The sequence below is a fragment of the Anomaloglossus baeobatrachus genome, chromosome 4, assembly GCF_048569485.1.
Source record: "Anomaloglossus baeobatrachus isolate aAnoBae1 chromosome 4, aAnoBae1.hap1, whole genome shotgun sequence".
Lineage (NCBI taxonomy): Eukaryota > Metazoa > Chordata > Amphibia > Anura > Aromobatidae > Anomaloglossus > Anomaloglossus baeobatrachus.
Window position 1 is genome coordinate 102,813,314 of NC_134356.1, and position 19,061 is coordinate 102,832,374.

The 19,061-nt window shown below is 42.5% G+C and overlaps 1 protein-coding gene across 1 annotated transcript in view; it reads left to right on the plus strand.

Moving 5' to 3' along the window:
• LOC142303261 (A disintegrin and metalloproteinase with thrombospondin motifs 2-like) overlaps positions 1–19,061 on the plus strand; it is a 646,340-nt gene that overhangs the window by 582,902 nt on the left and 44,377 nt on the right. The window contains exons 17-18 of the mRNA XM_075344495.1: positions 4,372–4,531; positions 18,420–18,552. Of these exons, the coding sequence (XP_075200610.1) occupies positions 4,372–4,531; positions 18,420–18,552 (293 nt within the window). The remainder of the gene's footprint in view (positions 1–4,371; positions 4,532–18,419; positions 18,553–19,061) is intronic.

Sequence of the window (19,061 nt, forward strand, 5' to 3'; positions counted from 1 at the left end):
GTTATTGTTCCGGACACACCCGCGTGACTGAAAGCTGGCGGCTTGCTGCTGGAATAAAGTTAATTTTCTCCCAGGTGCTGTATTTGCAGTACTGCGGCTGGTCACATTTATAATGCCATTAACCTGCAGATAAATCCTATATCTGCAGCTTAATAGTGTTATTGGACATGACAGGTTCCCTTTAAGAGAAGGGCATAGAGATGGTACGTGTCACACCCTGACAAAATCAGGGTGTCACAGATGACTGCACCCCTCTTCCAGGTGCAGGATTCCCTCCTCTTTGGCCCTCCATTACAAACCCCCACATCCAGGTACGCAACATCAGCCAGCAAAGCCTAGTCACCCCCATGACAATAGGAGCACACCAGTGGGCGGGGCCAAGTGGATGGTGACGCCCACCTGGGGGTTCTGAGATGTCCTGGGAGGGAACAAGACAGTTGCAGTCACAGTGAGAAAGTGAGAGGAGTGTAAAGTGACAGGGTGGTCAGGGGTTGGAGCCCCTGGACTACCGGACGACTGATTAGGTGGCAGTCAGCAGACAGGGCCACAGGCGACGGAGATCCGGTTGCGGGAGACCTTAACTGCACCAGGGCAGGGTTGTAGCCCGCCAGTACCGACAGCGGGTATCCGGTCTGGAGGCCGTGCACAGACAGGGTACCTGGACCCTAGAGCAAGGACAGCTTCAAGCACCTTTCAAGTTGACCAGCCGGGGACAAGATTTCAGGTCTTGTCCCACAGGAGGCCCAGATAGAGCGAGACGAAAGGCCAACGAGGGGGATAGGGCTCCGCAATTGCCTGCTAAGATTCCACGGGTCAGTTCTCGCAGGCCACAGCTCCCAACACACAAAATCACTGGGTGTGGACTTCCCCGTTTCATGCGGAGTAGTTACAAAAGGACACAAACACTAAGTGCAGGAGGAAGGGACCCCTGTTTGCTGTACCAGGGTGTGGGATCCGAACACACCCACCGGAGGTCACCGGTCACTGGCAATTTGGTTTACCATCTGGACTCTGTGTGAAGTTTTTCAGGAACTGTGAGTACACCAATACCATCCGGTCCAACCCTGCAGATTGCGCTCCGCAGCCCCATCCCACCTGTATTGGGGCCCCGGGACAACACGTCCCCTACCCATGGAGGGGATAACATCCAGCTGCCCTACTCCATCGGTCCAGGGCATCACCTTAACGGCAGCAGCGGTGTCCCTAACAATCACCGCACACCACGGGTGGCGTTACTGACAAACCTTCCTTATATAATAACCCCCCTTTTCACTTGCGGGCGACAGACGGGTGTTCAGGCCCGGGTCCGGCTTCCCCTCGAGCCACCGCCACGACCCCGGATCCAAGCGTCTCGAGCAGGCCCCCCTTCCGTGGTCTGTCCCCTGCCCGCAACATACATAAGGGCTGGGTATAGTGTTATACTTAATTATAATTTACTTTAATTATAATAAAATGCAAAACAGCTATTCCCCAGGTTGTGTGACCACAATGTACCCCTGCACCATGATGGAATAACAAAGTGTTTAATGTATGTCACAGTGGCTGCCACTTCTTTTTTCTACTTTTTGAGCAATCGAGTTCTCACCTGGTCTGTCGGCAAAAAAAATTTAAAAAAAATGATAGCTCGCAGAATGTGGCTATAGAAAACATTTTTTTTATATGATTTTAGTGCGCAAAAGTACCAAAACATAAAAACCTATATAAATGTGCTATCATTATTATCTGAGTGACCTGACAAATAAAGCTGTCTTATTACTTGTATCATCATTAAATATTTTTAAAAATACAGTGGAACCTCGGTTTACGAGTAACCTGGCTTGCGAGTATTTCGCTATACGAGCAAAGCTTGCTGTAAATTTGTAACTCAGTTTACGAGCAAGCTTTGCTGTACGAGCAAATACTCACCGCACACACTTCCGGTTCCGTACTTTCCCCGTGCTCTCACCTGCTCTTGCAGTCCGCACAAACACACACAAACACACACAAACATACATGCACACATACATATTATGCTCACCTTAACTTCCATTCCCTCGCCGGCCTCCTGGTTCTTGTAGTCCGCCGGTACAAGATGTGTATCAAGTAACCATCACGATGATGGAGGAACTTCCTCTGTCAGCCGCTTCTCAAAGGCAGCACACTGACCAATCAGAGGCAAGCGGCTCATGCCTTTGACATCAGCGCGCTGGCAGCGGAAGCTCTGGCATCGGTCACGATGGTTACCCGATACACATCCAGTACCGGTGGACTACAAGAACCAGGAGGCTGGCGAGGGAACAGAAGGTAAGGTGAACATGTGAGTTTGTGTGTGTGTTTGTGCGTATGTTTGTGCGTGTGTGGAATGGCACAATAAGGGACCAGGATGAGACATTGAACAAGTTGTGGAACGAATTGTCTGAGATTGCATTATTTCCTATAGGAAAATTTGCTTTGCTAGAAGAGTAACTTGGTTTACAAGCACACTCCCAGAACGGCTTGTTCTTGTAAACCAAGGTTCCACTGTAAATTCTTGAACTGCTGCTTTTTGTTAATTTTGCTTGCCAAAAATTAGAATAGAATGTCATCAAACAATATGATGCAGACAACTTCCACTCATCCGGCAAAAACTGTATAGCTTTTAAAACATTTGTAAGGAAAAAAAACTGTTTTGTGGTACTAATAAAAGTTTCAACTCAACCCACAAAATACCCAAGCCATCACTCAAGTCTGTTCTCTGCTATCTCCAGAAGTTCCATAGACAATTAAAAGAGCATTCAGAAACTCCATTTTCAGTGGTCACAAAGTGCTCCCATATTCTCTGGTAAGATGATACCTTGAAAAGTTAAGACAATGAAAATGTTATATTATTACATATAACACTGTGTAATATGATTTTTGTTCCCAGGGAACAAATGTCATTTCTTAATTGGCTATATCATAAAAACATGGAAAAAATGTATTAGCCTGCAAAAACTTTGATTTTACGGTCAGGACACTGAAAAGCTGAAATTGGAATACCGTCTTAAGGAAAATTACAAATGTTTTGGTGTAAGTTCATAATGAAAACGAAATACAATATATTTCAAATCATTAGCATATTTTAATCAAAATGCTACAAATTGATGAAAATGAACCTAGAAATGTTTACTTTTGTGAGGGTATGTCATATCAATTTATGCATTAATTCCCAAATGTAGTCCGCCATCAGGTTTTCCTTGTAGTTTCCCTGGCGTCCGATATTTTGAAATTTTCTATCTTGATGAAAGTGCTCTCCTTGCTCCTTGGAATTCATCTTCTGTTTGAGTCTATTGAGATGGGCATCAAGGATATGGACTTTGAGACCTCATGCAGCCCATTTTGCTTCACCAATCTCAACCAATAAAACAGTTTTCAGCTTTATGATTTCCAAAGGAAGCCTGTAACTACATTAACAAAATTGATCCATGCTTCTTTCTCTTTTCTTTTGAGGAGTTTGGGAAACTGTTGATGTTGACATTCCATAACTTTCTTAATTTGAGGGCCAACATAAAACGCCAGCTTTAACTTTTGCTTCTGAAAGCTTTAGGAAGAGATCTTGTAGATACTGTACTTGAATGGCACTGATTTCTTGTCCAAAGCTGTGACAAATTGATTCTTGAGACCTAGTTTGATGTGGAAAGGTGGCATTAGTACCTTTCGAGGGTCTACAAGTGGCTCCCATTTAATGTTGTTGTTCGCCACGGAAACTCAGTACATTCAGGCCAATAATGTCTATGGTAGCTTCTCTGCTATCCAAAAGGCAAAGAAAGCATGGAAGCTTAGTATGGCCTCCCTCCTTGAAGACCCATCAAGAATGCAACTATTTTGAAATCTCGAATTACTTCCCAACCATATTCCTCATATTTCATCTCATTCAACAATCTCTTCACATTTTCATAGTCTTCTTTCAACTTTGCCGAATGGGCAAGGGGAAGAGAAGGATACTGGTTATCATTATGGAGTAATACTTATGTGTATCAATAGTTTTGAATGATGTAAAGTCTGGAATCCTGATGTCCTAAACATCTTTCATACTTTGGTTACCATGAAAGGAGAAAACAAATCTTATCAGACTAATGAAACGACAGTAATGTGTAGTTGATATGAACAATGACATTCGAATATAGTGAGTTTACTATAGGACTACATAGGTTTCCTAAAATCATTCTGGTAGCCACAAAAGTGAAGTTTTGGGGTTAAATCAACTTTTTGCACAATAAGTAATGCACAATTAAACAGGAAATAACACTTTTAACCCAGGAACAGAATTTTTTATTTTTTTTGTTACATAGTGTAATGAGTCAGCTTTTGAGTTCCCTGTCCCCTGCACATTACTATCTACATTATAGCTATTGCTTTATTTTTGTATTTCAGGTAATTCCTAATGGAAACGTTAAAATCTCATTGTCTTACAAGTACATGATACATGAAGATTCCTTAAATGTAGGTAACAACTATGTTCTGGAAGAAGATGTGGTTGAGTATGAATGGGCTTTGAAGAAATGGTCCCATTGTTCCAAACCATGTGGAGGAGGTAATCAATCTGTATATCTGCTTTTTACAACTGTATTATATTCTAGTAATGTACAAAATTTCAAAGGTTATACAGAATTGCTTGTATTGTTAATTTGCTTAATAACTATAAAGCTAAGCATTTTTTAAATAATCTTTTTATTATAAAACGTTTCATTATATAGCTGATGAAGGTTGACGATGCTCAGCCGACACGCGTTGTATTTTAATTTTAATGTATTTTAACCTTCATTGGCTTTGATCCATTATCGGTTAGATCGAGGTGTTAATAACTCCTATTTAAAAACTACATGGTTCTGATTTCACTCCTGGGAGAGCGCTACAACAGGATATTTTATCCTATATTATAAAATGTCTACAATTTTGCTGTTACAGATTGTCAGTGTTAGGGCTCGCTCTCACAGCCATAGATCTTCTCATGTAAGAGGATCAGGCCAATTATGTTACTGACAAGGGTCTTAAACTCCGCTGTGAGCATGAGCCGAGTATCATTCACGGTGATCTGATTTGTTTGATTTTTTGATTGCGAGAGTTGAATCACAGATGCGGAGAAGATGGAGAAATTCATTTCTCCAGTTTCTCCCTTGTCTGTATCGGCGTATATCAAATTGCACTCCCATCACATTCAAGTGAAGTCCGATAATTTGCACGCACTCATAGACTTGTATGGGTGCGCGCTGTAATATATCCACTGCCAATCACAGCATGCAGCAATTATTTTTCTCATGACGAATCGGCATGATAAAATAAGTGCTGGTTGACACTGTCCCTTAGTATAACATTCATGCAAGTGTGTTGTGAATACATTTTCCAGTTTGGGGCTCCCTCTTGTGGGCAATGCTGGTGGTGCAGTTGATCTGTGGAATGAAAGCCACACACCTGTGGAGGACTGGAAATCAGGTATTTCTGATTGGACTATATAACTGAGCAGTTTTCTACTGTTACTTGCCGGTGCTCAATGGATATCCTGTGTGTTAAGGACATTCTGTAACCAACCCTGCTCACTACCAGAACTCCTCTCAGATAAGTGGTCTTGTACCCCTGCTTATTGTTTCCACTTTCTTGTTGGTTTTTTTCTGCTTTGATACTAATGCTTGATTCCTATTTTGTCTGTGTGGAGTTCTTGGTGGGATTGGATCATTCTCTGCTGTGAGTGTCTGTATACTTAGCTCCATGATTCTGAAATGTTTTTTGTCATGCTTGGTATTAATTCAGTCCCTTATAAACAGTATATTAGTGTTTTTGGATTCCAGTAACAGTGTGCAGCTATAGTGGTTGAGAGGTTCTGTGACCTCAGGGTTTTTTCCATATCAGGCGTGCTGGTATTTATTAGAGTTTTTACGGCTGCAGACAGTTGCTCCTTCCTACCCTTTCCTATAAAATAGTTTGGGCCTCACCTTTGCTGAATCTGTTTTTTCTAGCTTTGTATTGTGTTTTCCTATATCACCGTAGTCTTTACATGTGGAGGGCTATCTATTTTTTGGGGATTGCTCTGAGGCAGATTAGATTTTGTATATTTCTCTCTGTAAGAATATTTAGTTCTATGGCTGTGTCGAGACGACTGGGTCATTGTAGGCTCATCCCACGGCTACTTCTAGTTGTGTGTCAGGATTAGGTCTGCAGTCCATTAAGGTTCCAGTCACTCTGTTACCTTTTGGGTTTCCGCATTTTTTGATCCTCCTCGGTCCCTGAATCATAACACAAGTGCTATCCGATAAGACATCAGATAGCACTAAGTTGTGTTAAACGCTGGTGTGAACATAGCCTTAGGAGAGATAGGACCAAAGAAGGGGAGGTTGTACATAGATCAACGCAGGAGAGGGGAAGTTGTCTATAGTTTCAGTGAATGCAGCTCAAAAATAAACAAGTGGAAAGCACACAGAGGAATAAGTGCAGGGCAGAAACTGTGCTGTATATGAACAAATGTAGACAAAAGTACTTTAGGTGCACACAGACCTCATAACAAGCCTATATGGGGACAATGTCATAATAGTAAAATTTGAAACATGGATTAGGCTGCACACTTCATATGAAACTAAGTCTGCAATCTACTTTGCTTTATTCATTATAAGTCTTAAATCTGGTGCAATGGTCTTAACTATAAAGGTAACCAGTGGCATATACAGTGCTATGCAGAAGTTTGCGCACCACTGGTCAAAATTACTGTTATTGTGAACAGTTAATCAAGTTGAAAATGAAATGATCTCTAAAAGGCATGAAGTTAAAGATGACACATTTCCTTTATATTTTAGGTAAGAACAAAAAAAATATTTTCATCTTTAACACAGGGCTGTGGAGTCGGTAAGCCAAACCTTCGACTCCGACTCCGACTCCGACTCCTCAAATTCTCTTGCACCGACTCCGACTCCGGCTCCGACTCCGACTCCGGCTCCGACTCCGACTCCTACATATATTGCTTAGTTAGGTGAAAAATTTATTGTAGTACATGAATATGTGTATGTGAACATCAGACATTTAATAATTTTTATGATACGATAATCAAGATATTTGGATAGAACATAAAATATATTTATTGGAATACAACTTTAGAACACAAAAAACTGTAATAAATTGTAAATATGTAATACACTATGTAATATACAGTAGATTACATATATATCTTGTGTGTGTATATACACTGTGTGTATATATATATATATATATATATATATATTACATATTTACAATTTATTAGTTTTTTGTGTTCTAAAGTTGTATTCCAATAAATATTATATGTTCTATCCAAATATCTTGATTATTGTATCATAAAAACAATTAAATGTCTGATGTTCACATTGTACTACAATAAATTTTTCACTTAAATATAAGCATTATACTAAATGTTATTATTTAGTAAAATATTCAGCACATTCTGCATTGCACTCCTGTCCCCAATTTATTATATATTTTAGGAGTCGGAGTCGGTGCATTTTATACCGACTCCGACTCCGACTCCACCAAAATGAGCTCCGACTCCGACTCCGACTCCACGACTCCGACTCCGACTCCACAGCCCTGCTTTAACATTTTAATAACTACAAAAATGAAAATGGGCCAGTGCAAAAGTTTGAACACCCTTGGAGATTTGTGTGCTCAGATAACTTTGACTATCATTTCAGACCTTAATTAGCCTGTTAGGTTTGTGGCTTGTTCATTATCATAGTTACGAAGGGGCAGGTGATGCAAATTTCACAGCTATTTAAAAACCCAGCTTCCTCTAACCTTGTGCAAATAAAACAACAGCCATGAGTTTTTCAAAGCAGCTGCCTAGCACTCTGAAAATAAAAATGGTGAAGGTCCACAAAGCAGAAGAAAGCTAGAAGAAAATAGCAAAGCGTTTTCAAGTTGCCCTTTCCTCAGTTCGAAAAGTAATTCAGAAATGGCACATACAGAAACAGTGGAGGTCAGGATAAGGTCTGGAAAACCAAGCAAAATTTCTGTGAGAGCTGCTCGTAGGATTGCTAGAGTGGCAAATCAGAACCTTCACTTCACTGCAAAAGTCCTTCAGGAAGATTTAGCCGACTCTGGAGTTGTGGTACATTGTTCTACTGTTCAGAGACACCTACAGAAAAATAGCCTTCATGGAAGAGTCATCTGAAGAAAATCTCTCCTGCGTCCTAAGCATAAAATTTAGCATCAGAAGTATGCAAAATAACATCTAAACAAGACTGATCTATTTTGGAAACAAGTCGTGTTAACTGATGAGGTTAAAATAGAACTCCTTGGCCACAATGATCAAACCAAATGTTTGGAAAAAAAGGAGACAGAATGTCATGACAAGAATATCTCGCCAACCATTAAGCATGGGGGTGGATTAATCATGCTTTGGGTTGTGTTCTATCCAATGGCACAGGGAACATTTCACGGGTAGAGGGAAGAATGGATTCAATTAAAGTTTAACAAATTCTTCAAGCAAACATAACATCATCTGTAAAAAAGCTGAAGTTGAAAAGAGGATGACTTCTACAAATGGATAAGGATCCTAAACACGATTCAAAATCCACATTAGCCTATGTGAAAAGGTACAAGCTGAAGGTTTTACAATGGCCCTCACAGTCCCCTGATCTGAACATCATTGAAAATCTGCGGCTAGACCGCAAAAGAGCAGTGCATGCAAGAGGACCCAGGCATCTTACAGAACAAGAAGACTTTTCCAAAGAAGAAAGTATGAAAATCCCTCAAACAAGAATTGAAAGACTCTTGGCTGGCTGCAAAACACATTTACAAGCTTTGATACTTGCCAAAGGGGGTGCTGCAGGGTACTAACCATGCAGGGTACCCACTATTTTGCATTGGCCAACTTTATTTTTTGTTGTGAATTTAAAAATTGTAAAAAATATATATTTTTTTTGTCTAAAATGCAGAGGATATGTGTTATCCTTAACTTTCTGGCTTTTACAGATAATTTCATCTTCATCTTGCTTAATTGTTCAGAATATCAGTAAACTTGACAAGGGATGCTCAAACTTTTGCATGCCACTGTATAAAAGTCATTTTTATATGTCAAAGGTGTCCATAGCCTCTAACATACATTAGCTTTCATCACTAGCACTTGTGTTGATTAGTTTATAGTTTACAGTGTATATGCTCTCTCACTAAACCATAGGTAATATATGTTCACCACCTTGGACATCTGATAGTGCTCAATGATAGGATACGGATCCCTATAGTAGTGTATACATACCTACAGCAATCCAGAAATGTAATGCAGTGAAGTTATTGATAGGTTAGTATATGAAATACCACAGATCACATTGTTTAAAATGAGAAAACTGACTGCATTTCCTAACAGACAAATGGGAACATGTGCACACTGAACATGAAATATACTCCAACAAATATAAAGCTGCACACTGAGACCCTAAGGTATGAAAACAGTGAATATAGGAATTTGGACATGCATTACTGATAAGTAAATAAGTTTTAAAATTGTGACACTTAGCCCATAAAAAAGGCTACTGGGCTTTTTTGTGAGCCCAGCAGCCAGCGTCAATGCATATCTCTTTTACTGGGTCCCTACCTAAATGCCTCAACCCTCTAATTTTTTATTAGTAGGTTCTTACCCGCCGATAAAATTACAGGCTTTTCAGCTTTCCGGGTACCGGCATTTAGTTGCTGTGCGGGAACATCTGCTTGGTGGTGGTGCCAGATGTAATATTACCAATGATTTGGTATTTATGACCTAGATTAGGGATGGTCCATTAGTATAAAGGTAATGGACAAACTCCATAATTTTGTACCTTATAATAATGGGACATTGTGGTGGCTAGAAAATATCCTATAATGCTATTAACCTGCAGATATAGGGTTAATCGGTGGATTTCCTGATGAAGAAGTGAAAATGCACTTTGAAACGCAGACATATAGACTACCCATCTTCATTACTCGCTGGTTTGGACCTTTTATTCCTTTACAGCAGCACAGGTTTGTCTCTGTTTTTATCTGGTTCCTGTACGCCATGGTAGCACATTTAGGCTGCTAACAGTAGCACCAGCCACAGCAATCTGGCATTATGTTGAAAAATAGCTCATATAATACTTTCATATTCTCTTGTAAAAGCTTCTTTTTGGCGTTGTCCTCATGGTCTCCAAATTAATCTCTGGTTATCATTGCATCCAATACAAAATGAAGATACATCACTGAAAAAATTACACTTCCATTACAGCCTCAATTGCTGTCCTGCTCTGCAAGATGATTGCCTTTAAGAGTGGTGCTGTGAGGTCACTGGAACACCTATAGCTGAGCGTATAGCTTTTAGCCAGGTGTTGTGCCCTAGGCATGATATGTTTCATTCAATTTTATTTGCAATAAAGAATGACGAATCCACATGGCCTACTCCCAATCCGTCATGTCATCTATATATACTATACTGTAGCGGAGATTGTTGATGTTTTTCAACAATTGTGATTCTCAAGTCCTCACATAGTTTTCTTCTCCTCTTTCTGTTCTCCATGCTTAGTGTGGCACACACAGACACACAATGCAAAGTTTAAGTCAACTTCACCGCTTTTGATCTGGTTTCAGATGTGATTTTCATATTACCCACACCTGTTACTTGCTACAGGTCAGTGTGAATGAGCATCACTTGATTGCAACAAAGTTGAATACTCACATTTTTTGAAAGTTGCCAACAATTTTATCCTGCCCATTTTGGGGGTTTTGTGTGAATTTATGTCCATATTTATTTGCCTTCTTTTCTTTTTTTTTCTTGTGTTGCTGCATATTACACACAAAGGAAATAAACACTTGCATTATAAAATATGTGTAATTGCAATATTTTTCTGGGAAAAATGCTCAATTTTCTGGAACAATTTAAAGGGGTGGTTCACCCATTTTTTTTTCCCCCCAATGATTCTCACTTACCATTGTCTGCATCTTCTGCATTGGCTTGTGTTTCCATTTCTGGCACTGAGCGGCGCTATGCTGCACGCTCAGTGCCTGTCACATGACCCCCTGGAGCTGTGGCCGCCGGCATCCTCTGACGTCCCGGCATTTCCGGGCTCTCAAACAAGACGGGTACGTCACAGGATGCCGGCGCCACTCAGATTGAGTGACAGGGCTGTGGGCGGTGACTACCGCACGTCACAGCTCAGCATCGAGGGGAGGATCCGGAGGACGTCTGTGTGGAGCCGGCGTCTGCAGATGGTGAGGCTGAGGCACGGGGCGCCAGTGTGCAGTGCAGGGGGGGGTCTTCAGCTGAATCCCCCCCTGCACGTAAGTATGTGATCACACTGTCCACCCGCCCGCTCTACTGCGATGTCAGGAGAGCGGCCGGTGTCGGGCAGTGTGATCATCTGCTCCTCCCAGCAGCAAGACACTGACAGGCATGTCACCGCTGTGCTCTGCCATCTGTCCTGCTGCATGGGACCAACTGTCTGCACTCTGTCACCTGCACCACAAGTCACAGAGTGGAGACAGTTGGTGACAGAGCACCTCTGCCCCCCTCTTCTTTCCCCACTCTCTTCTCCCCCCCCCTCTCTCTCTTCTCCCCCCCTCCCTCTCTCTCCCCCCCCTCTCTCTCCCCCTCCCTCTCTCTCCCCCTCCCTCTCTTCTCCCCCCCTCTCTCTCTTCTCCCCCCTCGCTCTCTTCTCCCCCCTCGCTCTCTTCTCCCCCCTCGCTCTCTTCCCCCCGCTCGCTCTCTTTCCCCCCCCGCTCACTCTCTTTCCCCCCCGCTCGCTCTCTTCTCTCCCCCTCTCTCTCTTCTCCCCCCTCTCTCTCTCTTCTCCCCCTCTCTCTCTTCTCCCCCTCTCTCTCTTCTCCCCCTCTCTCTCTTCTCCCCCTCTCTCTCTTCTCCCCCTCTCTCTCTTCTCCCCCCCTCCCTCTCTCTCCCCCCCTCTCTCTCCCCCCCTCCCTCTCTTTTCCCCCCCCTCCCTCTCTTCTCCCCCCTCCCTCTCTTCTCCCCCCCCTCCCTCTCTTCTCCCCCCCACTCCCTCTCTTCTCCCCCCCGCTCGCTCTCTTCTCCCCCCTCTCTCTTCTCCCCCCCTCTCTCTCTTCTCCCCCCCCTCTCTCTCTTCTCCCCCCCTCTCTCTCTTCTCCCCCCTCTCTTCTCCCCCCTCTCTCTCTTCCCCCCCTCTCTCTCTTCTCCCCCTCTCTCTCTTCTCCCCCCCTCTCTCTCTTCTCCCCCCCTCTCTCTCTTCTCCCCCCCTCGCTCTCTTCTCCCCCCCCTCGCTCTCTTCCCCCCCCTCGCTCTCTTCCCCCCCTCGCTCTCTTTCCCCCCCACCGCTCGCTCTCTTTTCCCCCCGCTCGCTCTCTTTCCCCCCCGCTCGCTCTCTTTTCCCCCCCGCTCGCTCTCTTTTCCCCCCCACTCGCTCTCTTCTCTCCCCCTCTCTCTTCTCCCCCTCTCTCTCTTCTCCCCCCCGCTCGCTCTCTTTTCCTCGCTCTCTCCTGGCATGGTCAGTACAGAAATCTCTCCATCGTGGAGGGGTGAGAGGGAGTAATAAACATGGAGTCCCTACTGTGTTTGTGTATTTATTTCTAATAAAGTATTTTTCTCTGTGTGATGTCTTTTTTTTTTTTTTTAAACCCTTTGTTGGAGATTCTTAATGGCCAGGTTAAACTTGGCCTGACATTAAGAATCTCGGGCTTTATACCAGCTGGTAAAACATAGCTGATATTAACCCCTTATTACCCAGCGTGCCACCTGCCACCAGGGCCACTGGAAGAGTTGGATACAGCGCCTGAAGTTGGCGCTTCTATGAAAGCGCCATTTTCTGTGGCAGCTGTGGACTGCAATTCGCAGTGGGGGGCCCAGAAAGTTTGGGCACCCTGCACTGTGGATTCCAATCCCCAGCTGCCTAGTTGTACCTGGCTGGACTCAAAAATTTGGTGAAGCCCACATCATTTTTTTTTTTTTTTAATTATTTCATGAAATTCATGAAAAAAAAGGGCTTCTCTATATTTTTGGTTCCCAGCCGGGTACAACTAGGCAGCTGGGGGTTGGGGGCAGCCCGTAGCTGCCTGCTGTACCTGGCTAGCATACAAAAATATGGCGAAGCCCATGTCATTTTCTTAAAAACGTTTTCAGGGAAAAACCTTTATAAAAAAAAAAATGCTTCCCTGCATTTCTATTGCCAGTGAAAGTAACACCAAGCAGCGGGGGCTAGCAGCCAGTAGCTGCTTTGGTTACCCTTAGCAATAGAAAATGCAGCGGGAGCCCACAAACAATGTGATTTTTTGTTTTTTTATTTTTAATGAATTTTTTTTAAAAAAAATCGGCATGGGCTTCGTCCATCGAGCACCAGAGCATTTTACTGCTCAATTCATCCCAAGTAATCAGATGACTCCAGTGTTGGCCGATTACTTGTTCTGTGTCCCCCTGCATCCATCGCAGCGTGTACGGGCTGTGAGGTCAGCGGAGTGGAGACAGTGACATGCTCTGCTCTGACACATAGTGTGCTGCATGTCACTATCTTTCTCCACTCTGGCACTTGTTGTGCAGGTGACCGGATGCTACATGTAACTGTCTCCACTATGGGACTTGTTGTGCAGGTGAGAGTGTATACAGTTGGTACTATGCAGCAGAAATCACAGAGTGGGGCAGTTAGTGACATGTATCATCCGGTCACCTGCACAACAAGTCCCAGAGTGGAGACAGTGACATGCTCTGCTCTGACACGTAGTGTGCTGCATGTCACTATCTTTCACCACTCTGGGACTTGTTGTGCAGGTGACCGGATGATACATGTCACTAACTGCCCCACTCTGAGACTTGTTCAGGTGAGAGTGTATACAGTTGGAACAATGCAGCAGAAGTCACAGAGTGGAGCAAGTTAGTGACATGTATCATCCAGTCACCTGCACAACAAGTCCCAGAGTGGATACAGTGACATGCAGCACACTATGTGTCAGAGCAGAGCATGTCACCAACTTGCTCTGCTCTGTCACCTGCGGTGCTGCATGTCACGTTTTTGCCGCGATTTGGTGCCTTTTTTGCTGCGTTTTTGCTCACTGCGTTTTTAATCAGTGCACAATGCCATTAAAGATTGTTGTTGAAAAAAATAAAAAAGGTCTGATGTCATTTCCTTATTCAAAATGTTCATTGTATGCAGGAGTGCAGACAGCAGCTGCAGAACTACAGGGCTCAGCATCCTCCATCCAGGACTGTATGCAGTTTTTTACCCAAAAAGGAAAAAAAAAATGACATGGGCTTCGCCATATTTTTGTATGCTAGCCGGGTACAGCAGGCAGGTACGGGCTGCCCCCAACCCCCAGCTGCCTATTTGTACCCGGCTTGGAACAAAAAATATAGAGAAGCCCTTTTTTTTTTTAATTATTTCATGAATTTCATGAAATAATTTTTAAAAAAAAATGACGTAAGCTTCGCCTAATTTTAGTGTCCAGCCGGGTACAACTAGGCAGCTGGGGATTGGAAGTGGGGCACCCCCACTGCGAATTGCAGTCCGCAGCCACCCCGGAAAATGGCGCTTTCATAGAAGCGCCATCTTCTGGCGCTGTATCCAACTCTTCCAGCTGCCCTGATGCCGGGTGGCTAGCTAGGTAATAATGGAGTTAGGGCTAGCTGTATATTATCAGCTAGCCCTAAGCCCGAAATTCATGGTGTCACGCCAATATTAGACATGGCCACCATGAATTTCTAGTAATGATAAAAAAAAAAAACACAACACACAGAAAAATATTTTTATTAGAAATAAAACACAACACAATTAGTGACTCCATCTTTATTGAAATAAACCCACCTCCGCAGTAATCCTGGGTTAGGGTCTCGCGCCGTCCAATCAGGATGCAATATCATCTGATCGGTTTGCTGGAAGGCAAAGCGATCAGATGATGTGTCAGGTTAAACTACATGAATCACATCACACATCAGCTGATTGTATAAAAGCCGATTATACAATCAGCTGAAGCATCAGTGCAAAAAAAAAAAAAATAAATAAATACTAACGTCTGTGCTGATTACCGGCAGCTCCTGCAGCGGAGTCTGATCCTGGCCCATCACTGCAGGAGCTGCCGGTAATCAGCTGATGAAGTCCCCTGACGGCAGGATCAGCTGATAGCCGGCCGGGCGCGAAAAAGCCGGCGAGACTACGATCAGCTGATGCGTCAGGTGACTGCATCAGGTGATCCACCGCCAGGTCCTGCAAGCTTCGTACGTGCCCCGGGGAGACTGCACACAGCCAAAGCGGCGGTACCGAGACAGGGGCTGGAAGCAGGCATGGCACCGGGACCCTGCAGACAGGTGAGTATGACATACACACACACATACACACTCACACTGTATATACACACACACACTGTATATACGCGCACACACACACTGTATATACACACACACACTGTACATACACGCACACATACACATACACTGTATATACGCGCACACATACACATACACTGTATATACGTGCACACACACTTTCTTCCCCTGGCTGTGTAGAGCTGCTGCTGTCTCTGTATGATTGATCTCAGTGCATCCACTGGGAAGAGGCAGGGAGGAGGGTTTGGGTGGGAGCAGAGTGGGTGTATTAGACACAATGGGTGTGTTAGATAAGCTAGACACCGCCCTAGAGCCACAAAGAATTCTGGGACTTGTAGGAACTGAACACAGGAAGTCAGAGGAGAGATTAACCCCATCAGAGCTGGAGCCAGCAATGAGCATGTGCTGCTAGTGCACAATAAAAGGTAATTTTGCTGAAAAAACATAATAGATGTGTTGAGGGGCACATATTAGCAAGATTTATCAGAAAAAAAAAATCAGTTTTGGTAACTGGACAACTTCTTTAAAGGGTGGCAACACTTTCAGCCATGACTGTATACATGAGACTTAAAGCACTAACATTCAATTCATAAGGTACAATATTTAAAAAACATGGACACAAGATCGCAATGAAGATCACATAATTACATACTGTGGAAAGGATTCTGCATATAGTCATATACTAACTTATAACCATAATGGAAAAGAAAAGACAGTAGTAGAAAAAATATACAAAATAAATATAAATTAATGAAGATGTTGTCAAATTACATGACAACAATAGGTGATAAATAATGTATAAAATACAAAAATAGATACAAAAAAATATATACACTCCCTGACAGAAATTCTGTCGCTTATCCATGTTATGTAAATACAAGCTTATAACCTGACTTTAAATTCATACATTGGCTTTATAAATTAATCTTTTGAAAGCTGAAACCCTCCCAAAGTTGGTTTAGGTTATGAAAACAAAGTTGCTGCAAAGCTGAAATATTGATCATTTAATGAACACAGAAATGTCAGATTTTGGCAAGACAATAGTTTTGTCGCCTACAGAAAGTAATGTGAAATTCAAACAAATAATTAACTTCTAATACAAAGATATGTTGCATAACGCTGGTGAATGAAGTTGTGGTGCTATTAGAGCCATATTTAATATTTTGTGTGACTTTCATAGGCTTGAAGGACTGCATCCATGAGGTTCAACAATGATTCATACAATTTATTGATGAAGTCATCAGGAATAGCAAAGAATGCAGTCTTACATGCCTCCCAGAGTTCATCTAGATTCGTTGGTTTTGTCTTCCAAGCTTCCTCTTTCATCCTACCCTAAACATGCTCAATGATGTTCATGTCTGGTGACTGGGCTTTACAGTCCTTGAGCACCTTGATTTTCTTTGCCAGGAGGAACTTTGTTGTAGAGATGGATGTATGAGATGGAGCACCATACTGCTGCAGAATTTGACCCCTTTTATGATTGGGAATGTAAGAGGTAGCTAATACTTCTTGATATTGGCTATTGATATTGCTTTCCACCTTGAAAATGTTTCTCACACCCCCATACTGAATGTAACCCCAGACCATGATCTTTCCACCACCAAACTAACTGTTTTCTGGGTGTATTTTGGATCCATATGGGCTCCAGTAGGTCTCCTGCAGTATTTGTGAAGGCTATAGTGTAGTTCAATTGAAGATTCATCAGAGAAATCCACCTTCTGCCACTTTTCCAGCGTCCATCTGTTTAGCAGGCTGTGGGACTTGGAAAATGCCACACGTTTTTTTAATTGCCTTTTGTTTAGTGCTGTCTTCTGGGCACTGATTGGACCATGGATACCATTTTGAGACAGAATCCTACAAACTGTTCTAGTTGACACAGGGACTTGAGGTGACCAGGCCTGTTGGATCTCTGCTGTAGTGGAAGAGGGGCTGGCTTTGGATTTTCTAACCAACAAACGTTCCTCCTGAACAGTTGTCTTGCAGGGTCTTCCGGGTCTGGGCTTGTCAAAAACATCTCCAGTCTCTTCAAATCTTTTTTTTAATTCTTTGTGCTTGACGCTGAGACACATTAAAGGTGCCAGCCACCTCTGCAGTGGATCTGGTCTTCAGCCTCTTGATAATCAAGGCCTTGGTCACAGGTTGGATTTTTGGCATGTTGTCAGAGGTCAAGTTGCAGTTCAAGTGAAGGTCTGGGGTGCTGGGTTTCGTTTTATACACACCCACTAATTAACCGATCATTTAGTGGGCACAGGTGAGGATGTAAACTAGGATCGGGTGCATTATGTGACAAGGTGACAAAATCTTTGTCTTACCAAAATCTGTATCATGGATAGCACATGGAGATCAGGAACTTTTTGCTCACCTGTCCCCGGCGCTACTGTCTGTGGTGTTGATGTCTCCGGCGCTGCTGCTTCCGGGTCCATGATGTAGTGACTATGCAATGAGCATAATGAGCGGGAGCCAGAAGCAAGTGACAGCAGTGTCGAAGACAGCACTGCTGGAGACAGGTGAGTATAGAAAACAATTTGATATCAAAAACACGTGTTTTCTCCGATACGTGTCACGCTGATGTCACACGGATCACATTGGTGTGTGGTTCGAGTGACATCAGTGCTGCCGGGAAAAAATGGATTTGTCCCCGTGCGGAACACATGGAAATATGTGTGCTCCATACAGACACACAGTCCTTGTGAAAACACTGAGTGCGCAGATCCATTGATTTTAATCGGTCTGTGTATGTCCGTGTCTCCGGTACGTATGAAAACTGTCGTCATATGTACCGGAATCACTGATGTGATCAACATCTGTCTACAATGTTGGGGTACCAAAGCAGAGAAATGAGCACATCCATAAGTAGTATAGTAGTGATAGACATCTCATGAATAATAGCAATGGTTTATCCAATGGAGGCACTAAACCGTAAAAACATAAACACAAAAACTAGTGTTAAAATAATAAAAACAATATACAATAGCCCAGATGAGTTAATTAAACTGTTATACAACTAACTGTAAATAGTGTTGTCCTACGCTAATCAACATAAATTTCCTGATATTTATATTTTTGTTTTTTTTAAGGTCTAATAATGTGATTTTCTTATGGTGTTCATATATATGTCATTGCCATAATGCATTTAATCTAGAAGTTGCAACTAAGAAATCATATCATTTTTAAGGTAATCAGTTTACAAAATATGGATGTCGAAGAAAATCAGACCATAAAATGATACACAAGAAGTTATGTGAATCTATTCCAAAATTAAAGCCCATTCGGAGAACATGTAATCTTCAGGAGTGTTCACAACCCATGTAAGTTCTTACTCAATTGTAACTTTTCTACATGGTCTGTAGAATTCAGTTAATATTTATGTCTACAGTGCAATTAAAATGAATATGGGTATTTTTCATATTGTTAGCTGTTTATTAAAGGGGTTATCCATGTTTAAAGGGAATCTATCACCAGGTGTTTGGTACCACATCTGAGAGACGCAAGATATAAGGGATGTATCTCTTATTGAGCTGCTTCTGGTCATTTTGATAAAATTAGTGTTTTGTACACTAATGTTTAGCAGTTTTCTGCTAATGTAAAGTGTACATTGTCAATCAGTGATGAGGGAGAGGTTATTCAGAGCTTATGAATTTGCTTGCCTACTTGGCAACTGGCCAACTAGTCTTTTAATGATAACACTAGTCTACATTTGAAAAACAAAAAATCTGCTGACTTAAATATTTTTCCAGATTTTATCTAAATGAAAGGTGCTGATTCCAGATATGAAGAAAAAAAAATCTGCAATACATGAGAAATGTTGGATTAAAGG